Source organism: Chelmon rostratus, chromosome 19, assembly GCF_017976325.1.
Source record: "Chelmon rostratus isolate fCheRos1 chromosome 19, fCheRos1.pri, whole genome shotgun sequence".
NCBI lineage: Eukaryota > Metazoa > Chordata > Actinopteri > Chaetodontiformes > Chaetodontidae > Chelmon > Chelmon rostratus.
In genome coordinates, this window is record NC_055676.1 from 8,237,795 (window position 1) to 8,250,781 (window position 12,987).

The window sequence follows — 12,987 nt, forward strand, 5'->3', positions numbered from 1 at the left end:
CAATGCTCTCTCCTCACTGCCCACTCTTCTTTCACTCCTGTGTTCAGAAGCAGGGAAGTATCTTGGACATAGCATCTGATGCCTTTTGTTTGAGCCTGACTTGCGGCATTGTTTCCCGCACTCGCCATGGTTACCTGCCAGCTGGTTAGTGGAGGATCGATGCGTGTCTGTATGCATGTGTGGCCGGGGTCATTCTCTGGCACCGCAGGGAATGAGAGCAGACATTTACAATCTGAAAAAACCATCACGGTGCCTTTGAAAACAAAAGGCGCTGTGTGGGAGTGCAAACCTTATAAGCCACCCTGTTAGGGCACTTCTTCCCCAGGCCCAGGGGAGGTGAGATAAAACGCAACAATTTGTACATATCCTGATAGCATATCCTTCCGCTGAAAAAGATAACACATTTTAAGAGGTTAGTTCACAGGTTATTTCATCACATCTATCTATAATAATATCAGTTAGCGGGTATTAACATTGAGGTAAATGCTCAGCAAGCAGCAACACAGTCTAATCACGTTGAGCTTTTCTGACTTGTTGGTGTTTACTTTGACTGTTAAAATAATTTTTAAAGCATTTACTTCTTCCTTAGAAAGAGAGAAAGTCTGGCACACAATCCCTGACCCTTCAGTGTGTTCTCTGCCTTTAACCCACATTTTCAGGGCTGTAGCAAGGATTTTAGCAATACTGAGGTCAGCAATTTACATTTAGATTTAGGGTTTTTAAATTTGAAAAGAATGACATCTTAAAAATAACTTAATAATTTGGATTTTTCATTGCCACTTTACTTTTTGGTTCCTCTTAAAGCTGTCAAGGTTAAGCATATTAAGTCCAAAAATACTGCAGTCAGAATTCTGAATAACCACCAACCAGTCAGTTTCAGTTGCATAGGAAAAAAACCAAATGGCTGTGAATTAAAGTGGCCTTTTTCTTCATGTAACAGAGGCAGCAACAATGTTTGGATGTTTACAGACATTGCGTGGTGAAATTCAGTTAAATCAGACCTGCTAAAAAAAATGAAAACAATGAGCCTTAAATACACTGCTCACTGCATCCTGATATAAAAATGAGTTAAAGCAGTTAAAATATGCTGAGTGTTAGTGAAGGCACTTCTCTTAGAGCAGCTAATTTATATTCAAAGGAATAAATAATAATTCCTCCCCCGTAATGTCTGTCAGGAGATGGCAATTTCATATTTCACATCTCACACCTCTCCCCGAGTCTTGACTCACTGGCAAGGCTCCTGTGAAGCCCTCTTTAAAACTTAATGAGCCTTATATAATCTGAGGCAAATTACGCCCAACACTGTCTCACTCTGAACTTGTATGGTGCTTTAGTCAAGTTAAACAGTGCTGGTGAGAGGGGCAGAGGGGGCGCTGACATGAACCTCATTCCCCTTTTGGACGCATTGAAATGGTTTCTCTTCACAACACAGTGGCAGACTGAGGAGGTGTGGGGCCCGGCGGCTTACAGGGGCGAGGAAGGCTGAGCGGACGCCGAGCGGAACGCTGGATTTACACGCATCAGTCCGGCCGACAGGGGGCTCGTCGCCAGCCTCGGCCGACTCTGGGATCAGGCTTAATGTCATTCACCCGCCACCGCTCTGATGGGATTTTCCCAGTTCCAGATCACAGAGTCATCCTGCTCGAACTCAGAAGCCATTCTTAGTGTGCCCTGTTTCATAGCCTGCCTCCCTTCCAAAAACAAGCCCCCTCCTCTTTAACACTGACATCAGGGACGATATTGCAGCTGTACAGGTCAGAGATCAGTCCAGGCACTTACCAGGCAGCCGGGTCATACTCTGCCCAGACGCGGATGAATTCATCGAGGTGATGAGGCCCCAGGATGGAGGCGTCCCTGGTCAGATACTCAAAGTTGTCCATGATTACAGCGACAAATAAGTTCAACATCTGATAAATGAAAACACACAAAGAAATGAATAATGAACTTCAGTATTTGTTTCTATGCTAAGAATAAGTTTTAAAAAATTGAAAAGAAACAGAGAACAAGTTTTCTATTGATTATATAATAATATTATTTAGGTTGTGAACAGTATGTATCATTTGCACTCAACTTAAAGGACCATCTTTGTGATTTTGTATGCTTTTAGCACAAAAATATATATTTTATATTAGTGCTGATCATTTCACAAAACCTGTACTTTTAGATTAATTTCCAACATGTGTCTTTCCAGAACTGACCCTGCTTGCAACTGCACTGAAGCCCCATTTCACTAATGTTGGCATGTTATTAATGATTTAAAGCAACCTGTGAATGTAAAACTGTATTAAAAAAATGTGTAAATTAACTTACTTGAAGGGATTCTCTCACATACCCAGCAGCCTATTTGCATTTTCTTGCCATTTTCTCTCTATTCTGTGACTGTCAGCATTTTCTGAGCTGTGCTCTGTGTGAGAAGAACTGGTTTACTTTATAAACAGGGTCTTCTCACAGCAGGACACATAACAACTTTTGGGTTCATGAGAGCCTAAAGTCTGGGTAAAAAAATAAGTTTTCATTTTTAAAAATCTGGGTATCTTTTGATCATAAAAACAAAAATGATGACCATTAGTTACAATGATCTCATTTCGCTGAAGTTCACCAAAGTTCCAGCTATTATTTAATAGATTTTCACACATTATGAGACCAGCCAGGTTGGCCCGTCTGTTTTCCTTCATACTGACCAGGAAGGAGCAGAGGAAGATGAAAGAGACAAAGTAGAAGTAGGCAAAGTCACTTCCACACTCCTTCCCCACAGTTCCTGAGAGCTTATCACACGGCCGGTTACTGAGACACGCCAACATGATCTCATGCCACGACTCGCCTGTCGCACTCCTGAAGCAAACACAAATCACAGAAAAGGTAAACACTCAGTGTAAGCTGCAGGTATTCTTAGAATATGGAGGCAGGATTACCTGAAGAGAAGGGTCAAGGCCTGGAGAAAGGTCTGGAAGTTGTTGTGGTGGTTTATTGCGGTCTCCTCAATCAGCTCGATGTTTCCGAACACCTGAGGCAGCAGGAGAGCAGGTGGTTGAACGCAAACCTCAAAACTCAAAGCCCTGCTCTGTTATTAAAAGCCACTGTAGCACAGACGCCACAGCAGACCCGGTCCATCAAATTATTCTTCTCAATCAGCTGATTCCTGCAGGAACACATTTTCTTTCTTCTCTCCAAAGTTTGATCACTTTTGGTTATTTCACATGAGAGATTTCTGTATTATCTGTCCTTTTCTCCTCTGGTTTGCAGTAGGTTGGAAAAACATGATGTCTTCTACTTCCGTGCTTCTGAATCAGAAGCTGATGAAGGGTTGTTTGGTTACTGTCAGTCAAACCTCATCAAACCGTACACACACAGCCCATCCAGGGTTTGGACCATTACATTCTTGATAAACAATACCTACAGATTGTTAATAATTGCTGATAATGTAGTCATGGACATCTAACATTAGTTTTCAGGGGCTTTAAGAAACAACCCTACTGAATTCACTGGCACCAAATTTTAAACCCTAAAAACTAAACCCCTAAAAAACTCATGCGTATAAGAATTCATCTGTGTAAATACAAATATTTTATTTAGCATGTTTTTCAGTACTAGTCATGTTCAAATATCATAACATACTTTTTTTTAATTTATTAATTTTCCTTTTGTAGTAAACAATTCTGATTGTAATATATGGTTGGTATTATATGGTATTGCAACACTGTAATTAATTACATTGGGAAAAGCAAATTGTAGTGAACTTTCTGTTTGTTTTGCTGAATAAATGAGAATTTCTCACTAAAATCTATATTTTATATTATAATTTGCTGTTCTATGCAGTGCATTTCTATTTACCTTAACTATCTCAACTCAGTAACTCAGTTTACGTAAATACATTGTCAACCTTTCATGCCAATAAATCTTCATTGATTTGAACTGAAACTGAATGGAGAGAGTCGATAACTGCCACAACCTGGTGTCCCACTGTGAGTCCAGTAAAACAACCCAGGGGTCTCTTTTAAAATATTTATTTGCCCCTCAGCGTGTCCACCCTGCTGGCCTATAAACACTGTCTGCTGGGCTCAGGAGACCTCTGGCAGCAGTCAAAAATGTATGTGCAGCGACTGATTTTGGAAGAGGAATAAAAAGCTACAGCAGTTTAAATCAGCAACCACTAAAAAATGGGAGAAAAATCCACCTCAAAACCAAACACCTGTATAATATTACGCAATCCAAGGCAACAGCCATGCAGTGTATACTTGAAATGTATAACATGAATTGTTTATTGAGGCTGTTAGAAATTCAGCTGTGTGATATTGTTAGAGACAGATGTTTGTGGTGTTGTACTGAAGGACACAGTACAATCTCACAATAAATGCAATTCTAAGGTTTCCATAGGTATAGCAGTATGTATGTCAGGTTTGTTTGTTTGGAGTGATATTTACAGATGTAACTCTCCTTTTTTAACTTCCTCTAGAGGAGAGGGGACCTCGGTTTGTGCACACCGCTGATGTTTGAGCCCATCCATACACTGACAGTTATAATATGCTGCCTCATAAAAAACATTGTGAGAAGACTGACGATCACTTAGAGGCTCATCTCTGATCATTGCAGTGTCGTTGTGCTAGAAACATTACATCACAAAGTCTAAAGTGCAGGTAAGAGAGGAGTTTTTTTTTTTTTACTGTTTTATAGTTTTTTTTCCCACAAATGTGGCAAACGGACACAGTTAGCTGAGCTTAGCATAGTTAGCTAACTGACTGGCAGGTTATAGGGATGTGCTAGTCTGACTCTGTCCAAAGGTAAAGCCTGCCACCTTCCAGCACCCCTAAAGCTCTGGTAGTGTGACATCCTCAGACTCCAGTAAGTCATGGCTCCCAGCCAGGAAATAGTCCAGCACATAACTCCCCATAAAACAACAAATAGACATTTTTACACTTGTTATTTGTACAGATTAAACAAACATGATATAACGTCTTGATTAGTGAGCTTTAGAGGAGCTGGTCCTTCGGACAGGGCCAGGCTTCTTTAGCTGTTGCTTCCAGCCTTTCTTGCTCAGCTAAGCTAAGCTAAGCTAATTGGCTCCTAGCTGTAGCTTTATATTTAACAGACCGATATGAGCATGGTATCAATCCTCTCATCCACCACTCAGCAAAAGGCGAACAACACATTTTCCCAAAATGTTAAACTACTCCTTTAAGGTAAAAAATTGTGCCAGGGATGGTACTCTGTGCATTATTTATCAAAGTTTATACCTTGCCACAGAAAAGTTGTTTCCCATTGGTGCCTGTTGAAACACTTGACAATAAGTTTCAGCCAACACTTACATCACCAGTGATAAATCAGTGCCAAGCCTCCATCAAATTCTGGTTTTATTTATTCTTTTATTTGACTGCTGCTCAGGTCACCAAAACAGGTATAACAAAACAGGAGGACAATGTCAACCGAGGACAGCCTGTACACACCGACACAGTTCTGAGAGGAGGTTTAATGAGCCAAAATGGGTCAAAACACCTGTGGAGGGGTACCATGGGTGTGTGGGGACCCTGGGTTAGTGAGAAATCCTCGTTTTCTAGGAGGAATCTATTGCTGAACCATTACATCCTGCTTTCTTTTAGCCCAGCTGCTTGTGTCACTACGCACCTGCATTCCAATGATGGCGTAGATGAAGAACAGCATGGCAATGAGCAGGCAGACATATGGCAGAGCCTGAAAACAAACAGAAAAACAGGTTAAAGTCAGAGCACAAACAGATACATGGTACAACAAATTTCCCACATGTATAATCCTCAAACACACACACACACACACACACACACACACACACACACACACAAAGAGTCAGAAAGTGCACGGCTTCTCTTTTGATCTCTTCCTCTTTCTTTGCACGCTCACAAATCTGATTCTCCACAGAGGACTAGCGCCCTTGTAAGATTTTACAGTCCCGTTTAAGGACTCGAGCAGTCAACCCGACCTGCAGGGTCGATTCTTTTAACCGGCTATTTATAACGCCGCGAGGAGGAGGCGAACGTTTGTTGTAATTAAATAGCCACCTTATAACACTCTGCAGATACTGTCCATTTTCATTGGGCTTAAAAGCTCTCACCACTGACATTAAACCTGCTACAAATTCCCCCGGCTGCGGCCCGGCGCTCCGCATTTACCTCAACTTGTCCCGGAGGATTTAGAGAGCAAACCGGCACTGTGTGAAAATCCAAACTGCTGTCTGCTGAGAGCTATTTAGTTCGATTTCTACAGAAGTCTGCAGCGTGCCTCTGCCCACTTTTGATTCCTCTATTCCACTGTGTGCATTTTCTGTGATATCCGTTTATTCAACTATCAATGAATCTAATTGAAAGACTCAACACTAAATTCCAAGTCGAATAAACCTGCATTCTCATTCATTTGTGTATTTCCTGACTGAATTTCAGAACAGAATTGCGCTCCATAAATCAAGTTTACATGCATGTTTTACACACAGGGCGCATGCTTCGGGTCACCATGTGTGTTCACACACCTTGAAAGACTGAACGAATGTCCACAGCAGGATGCGGATGGTGTAGCCCTGCCTCAGCAGCTTGATGAGACGAGCCGCCCTGAACAGCCTCAGGAAACTCAGGTTGATCATCTTGTCCTGGGATAAAAGGATTTAAAGCTACAATGTGTAAGCCTTGAAATAAAAACTGACACATTCTTCATCTTACAAATAAAAAGCAATAAAAAAACACCCTTGCTCAAATTTGTACACTTTAACACGCTGCTACAGCCTTACTTGGTCTGGTATGACCAGCTCATGGTGGCTGATGCTAGCTAACGTTATATGGGTATTGCTGTGGAAGTGACATAACAGAGACGATTCACTGACTCTCCTGTGTTACTGTGGCCACTGTTCAGCAAAACTTTACCCAAATACAACTGACTGCCCTCTGTTCCCTCAATCCAAGCAGCACAGATAGCAAGGGGTGTGTCGCTTGTGTAAAAATCAGTGTTTTCATTCTCTTTCCTTTCAGCGTTTAATTGAAGTTGTAGTTTAAAGTTTGTGCACTTGTTCTGCAAGACACATCTGTCTCACCAAGATTTAGACCGTTACAGCCTTAAAATATTCTTTAAACGCAATTTCTTCCACTAGGGGTCTACAATCAAAACAATACCAAAAGACAGTGTTTGATGATGTTGTGCAGTAGCGTGGGATGATGGGAGTTGTTGTCTTTACTGTTAAACAAGCTCCTGTAGTGCTGTGTGTCTGCTGATAGCCCTGCTTGACCAGAGGAGGTAAAGGGGGCGCCATTGACGGGCACCCAAATGAAAACGCCGTCACATTGAATAACACAGGTCTAGTTTTTAGATGTTTTTTTACATGTTGTGCCTGCAAGCACAAAACATGCCACAGGGTGAAATCATGCAATCTTATTGCAATACGAACCAGCCCGTTTCAAGGATTTTGTAGAATCGAGTCATGTTTTTACACTTTTGCACTGATCTCGTCTTAGTTCAAGATGTTGATGTAAACCACAGCAACCAAATGACTTACTAAGGTGAACATTTTTTTTTTTTTGCAGTGTACATTTTCACGTCAGGTCATGCAACTGGAACAGTTGTAGACGACTGTCTCTGTTAAAGCACACGTGTTTAATAGGTCTTTGTCTTCTCTACCATGTCACATTTAGGATTCAGTAGGCAGACACTTTAAGCTAAGACTGCGGGAGAGAACGACACACACTGAGGGGGGAATCGACAAAATCAGCGGCCAACAAGAAAAGCCACTTACCGTCTAAAGGTGTCAGTTGTGACAGAGGGGGCAGAGTGAGGGCACAGGCGCCAGGAGAGAAACAGCAGAAGATGGAAACAGCAAAAGAGAAAAAAAAAACAGAGAAGGAAAGCGAGAGAGAAGAGACACAAAAGAAGACTAATGGTCACATGAAACATGAAAAGAGAGTCACACGAAGAGAGAGAGCGGCTTTGCCACACAGAAAGCAACGGTGCTCCGCCTCAGCCCTCCATCTGCACAATCAAATCCTTTTTGTCCATTTTTCATCTGTTGTAGTTCAACAAAAGGAAACCAAAAGCTCCAAACTAGAACAGCAGCATCAGTCCTCCTGCTGCCCTGCAGCTACCTTTGTTTTATGTATTGATTTTCATTTCGTGTATCGATTTTCATGATGTCGTTCTTTTGCTGGCAGTTTTCTCGCCTGAGCTTCAGATTCGAGGGCTGAGACTGTGAGAGCAGAGCAAAGCATGACTCCTACATTCAGGATTTTACAGCTGAAGTGGTTTGTTCAGATTGGTAAAAAAAAACAAACAGTAAAAAAGACCCATCTTTAATGAACAAAACTGTGTAAATTAGTGCTGAAACTGTTCACATAATCAGTCAGTCAGGAAGATTTGCTGCTTTTCTCTGCTTTTACATTGTTGTTAACTGAATATATTTGGCTTTAAAAGCGTTGGCAAAAAAAAACGAGTCATTTGAAGATCATGGTTGAATTCGTGATGGGCATTTACACTATTTTCAGACTTTTTATTGACTAAAACATACATCGATTAATCCAAAAGATTGGGGATAAGCAAACAGATAATGTAAGTAGCATTGGAAAAGGAAGTTGCGCATCAACAAGAGTTCCCAGTGGAGTGCTGACCTGTAATCCAGTGAGCATTTTCCAAAATTTCTGAAAAGGTAGCACATTCCCAGTTTTTGAGTTCAGAAGGACAAAATACTCACATTTCACATCACTTGATTCAATAACTGGGGATGTGCTACCTTTTTCTATTTTTAATCATCATCATCGTGACTTGCCGTAACGTAAATAATTTTCCCTGCATAAATAAACTATCACATATAAAGTACATATCAACTTCTACATTTCCATTATCACAGTTCTCCTCACCTGACTGGACTAAATCTACTTCCTGTATCACAGCATGCTGCCCTTCCACGGTACTAATGGACGAAATGACCCATAAGAGACTGGTGTAATGGCACCCAGAGGAGCCCGTGATGGCTGCCGCACCTACCTTAATCTCTGTAACCAAGATGTCTGTGATGCTTCCAAGCACAGTAACAAAGTCGAACACGTTCCAGGCTGCTTTCAGGTAGTTCTACAAGACAAAGAAGGCACGGAGAGATGAGGCTGGACAGAGGGAGTTCATTCAAACTCTAAAAGGTTTTATAATGAAACATAAAGAGAAAACTGATCAGATTAGGGCTGCAACTACAACTATTTTAATATCATTTTAGATCATTTTCTCAATTGATCGATTCAGTGTTAGATCTATAAAATGTTAAAAAATGTCAAATGTCACGTTTCCATCAGTCCAAAATCAAAAAATATTCACTTTACAGCAACATTTTTGCTTGAAAAAATTACCTCAATGTTTAATCAATAATAATAATATCTAGTTGCCGATAACTGTAAACAGACAAGTCAATTAATCAACTAATTGTTGCAGGTTTAGTTCAAACCACATGCATTTTCTAAAATTTAAATAGACCACCACTCTTTATTTTCTGTCACCCTAGTTCAGCATTTTCACACACCTAATGTAGATTTAGTTAATGAACTGGTCAATAAAATCCGATTAATTCTCTGACATGAAGTGTGCAGGAAAGTTAACATTAAATATTTCTGTGGATGAGCTGAGATGCATCATCAATGACCTGAACTGGGGTCTTCGGTTGTTTCAGGTATCAGACACACACCCACACCCAGGCGACCCAGCGGGGGTTGATCAGACCTTGACTTGCGGGGTGTGATGGTGTTTGCTTAACCAGCCTAAGCACCTGGGCATGGAGCCAAAGATTGCAACCTTCCCCAAGGGAATGGGTAAGGTCTGAGGAGATGTTCTAAAGATCCTCCTCCAGAGCAGAGAGGGCAGGAAGGTGTCTCATTCTCCCCCTCGACAAGCAGGGTTGTTGGGCTTGGCAGGGAATTGTAGACAGCCTGAACAAGGAACTGGACTGAAGCTGGAAGTCTGCCATCATGATGTTTGACCAGGTAATCCTGCTGTCAGAACCCAACCATCCTGCTCACTTGGTCTTCCTCTGTGCCTGCTCAGACTTCTTCCTGGATTGGATGGTGTCTCTCCTTGCCCTGGGCCTTGCCAACCTGGGTCTTTTTCAAAGTAACTAAAGCCATTTCTGCCAGTTGCCATGGTACCCACCAATGTCTTTTGCCTTAGGTGACACTTTGCCACCACCACGGCTCTCCCTGGCCTCCTCACAGCGTGTGGATATACAAAAGTTGCCAAGGTGTACAAAAACTGCTGCCATAGACTGAAGACAAAAATCTCTCTCATACACACAAAACAAACAAACAAACACACCAAAACACAAGAAAATCTCGACATCCCCTCAGGCACACGTATCTATATGTGCATACACAACACACACAAACGACGACACACGCCTGCAGCCAGGACCCCCTCAGAGTGGTCAATCATCTGGGGCCAGAGGCTGCTGCCAGGCCCTGCAGCTGCAGTCTGAAGAGATACAGCAGCTGAGTGTTTATACCAGCAGATGCGAGCCCATCCGTCTGGGCTTAACAGCTAAACAGGTGGAGGCAAGTGGTGTGTGAGAAAAGCTATTTAATAAATGGGCCTGGTAAATGGAACGGAGCCAGAGATAAAATGCCTCGCTGCAGGCTAGACGGCCCCATGTTGGGGCTGATTTATTCTTTTTGAGCACTCTTCCATTCATCCTTTCTTTTTGTTACAAGTGCAGCCCCCCATTTCTGATTTTGAGACTACACCTTTTTACTTCCACTGCTTTGTGACATGTCATACATCCTCTTCTTTCCGTTAGCAAAACCCTGATGTAGTGATCTCTAAATGCAAACGCCTCACAAGGTAAAACACTGTCAGCAACAACTGAGCAGTATGAGCGCAGTGAGATGCAGAAGTCACCTGAAGTCTGATTTTTCTGGCAAATATGCATTTCCAAAGAGAGATTCTCCCTCATGTGTGGAAACAGAAACACAGCGATGAATAATTGTCTGGCGTTTGAAGAGGACAGCGCAGCATATGGCATTGAAAGCTCACCAGTGGACCGAAGGCAATAATCTTGAGGATGCACTCCAGTGTGAAGAGGGCTGTGAAAACGATGTTTAGGTATTTCAGCATGGACTCATACAGGTCTGGAGCTCCGTAGAACTGCAGAGAGAAAGCAAAACACACCCTGAATATCTTGAAAGATTTGGAGAAGAACCACAGCAAGTGTGTAAAAGCTGAATCCTTAATAACCACTTCGCCCTTTCTTCTAGGGCAGATCAGATAAGCTTTATGATACTGAAAGCTACATGTGTAAATGCAACCAAAAAGCACTGTAATTATATTTGATTGCTCAGACACACTAGCAAGATGTTTAAAAATGCGTGCAGGCATATGTTTCATCATCTCAAGTGTCTGCAGGCTTTGTGTCTTGCCAGTGTGATAATAGAAGGTGATTGTGCAACTGTCTGTGCCTGTATTTCGTATTCGTTGCTGGTCATTGTTAGTCCTACACCTGGGACTACCAAAGGGAAACAATTCAGTCAATGAGCAAAAACTGTTAAGAGGAGAAAGTGGCAATTCTGCAGACTCTTAGTAATATAACTTGGCCACCAGGGGCAGCACTGGACACACTGATAGAGCAGCCCTTCAGTCTACAAACAAGGAAGAAACTTGTCTCATCTTTAGCTGTACTTGTATAATAAGTATCATATTCAACTCCTTTCCATCTGAGTAACTGGGCTGCATTTTCAGCATTTTTAGCTTTCCTCTGATAACCATCTATCACAGTCCTGGGTAAAAGCTAGTCTGTTGTTAGCTAGCTAGCTACTGTACCCAACTAGCCTTTTTTTTGTTTAAGGCCACTCCGTTTTTTCTTTGCTTTGGTTTTAGCATTACTGCCACCTTCTCTCACAGAGTTTTTGTTAGTTTGATTTGTTAAATGTTAAAATTCAAAAAACCCATAGCATTAGTGTGTTATGGCCTCCCCAAATCTGCAGTGTGGGAAGCAGATGTGGGTACTGGATTTCTTATCTGCTATTGGAAACACAAAAGCGTGTATGTTCAATGTGTAAATTGTATACGAGATACAAAGGCATGCCCACACGTATCTGAAATCACACTTAAGCAGTATATGAACAGCCTTTCCAAGCGTTTCTCCAGATTTTATGGTCAGACTCTGACAAAGCGAGGCACATTAGAAATACTCGTAGATTATGTAAATGAAACCGCAACCAGCAGGCGAACAGAGCTCCTCCTGGCACCAGCCTACATTACCCAAACAGGCTTTCTCATTCCTTTAGGGATTTTGTCTTCTGAGTAGATAAGTGAAGGTGCTGCCAAGACACGAGCACTTTGACCAAATGGCAGCAAGCACTGTTCGGCACAAGTGTCACAGGGGAGTGCTGGTGGTGGTGTCTGACCGTGTCTGAAGGCCAGACCAGCGTTGGCACTGTAATTGCATTTCTTCCTTAAGAGCTAAAGATGAAATGGTATAGATTTATTGAATCAGCTTCTGCAGTCCCTTTTAAATATTTCAGCAGTGGGCTGTATCTTACTGGGAACTGAATAACTACCACTGAGCCAATAAACTAGTTCTTTCTGGCTGAGAGGTATCTGAGGGGGATTGGCGCTTTGCCTCGTTAGCAGGAGGAATCACTGACCTTCATCATCAGCACGACAGTGTTGAGGGCGATTAAAGTCATGATGGCGTACTCGAAAGGAGGCGACACAACAAATTTCCACATCTTGTACTGGAAGGACTGCTTGTTCTCTGGCATGTATCTCGTCAGCGGCTTGGCATTGATGGCAAAGTCAATACAAGCCCTCTGTTTGATGAGGAGACAAAACGAAAACAGACAGTGTATGAATCCTCTCTAATACAGGAACTTCACACCTATCATCATGGAAAAGAAAAGTGCTGGAAAATCAAATTTAAAAACATGAAAGACAGCTGGTGCGCCACAAGAGTATTTTCTGAGCCTTTCGTAATATTAAAAGATGAGACCACAATTTGAAGCTCTCTGATCACTA

The 12,987-nt window shown here is 42.0% G+C and overlaps 1 protein-coding gene across 3 annotated transcripts in view; it reads right to left on the reverse strand.

The window, feature by feature from the left end:
• The window catches only part of cacna1bb (calcium channel, voltage-dependent, N type, alpha 1B subunit, b), a 162,882-nt gene that overhangs the window by 24,403 nt on the left and 125,492 nt on the right, over positions 1 to 12,987 (reverse strand). For 2 of the 3 annotated variants that reach the window (XM_041959684.1, XM_041959685.1), the window contains exons 32-39: positions 12,618 to 12,782; positions 11,008 to 11,118; positions 8,986 to 9,069; positions 6,494 to 6,610; positions 5,620 to 5,685; positions 2,913 to 3,004; positions 2,682 to 2,832; positions 1,780 to 1,907 (exon numbers count right to left, since the gene is read on the reverse strand). In XM_041959684.1, the coding sequence (XP_041815618.1) occupies positions 1,780 to 1,907; positions 2,682 to 2,832; positions 2,913 to 3,004; positions 5,620 to 5,685; positions 6,494 to 6,610; positions 8,986 to 9,069; positions 11,008 to 11,118; positions 12,618 to 12,782 (914 nt within the window). Of the gene's footprint in view, positions 1 to 289; positions 387 to 1,779; positions 1,908 to 2,681; positions 2,833 to 2,912; positions 3,005 to 5,619; positions 5,686 to 6,493; positions 6,611 to 8,985; positions 9,070 to 11,007; positions 11,119 to 12,617; positions 12,783 to 12,987 lie in introns of all 3 variants that reach the window. The other variant, XM_041959683.1, reaches the window with a different exon arrangement.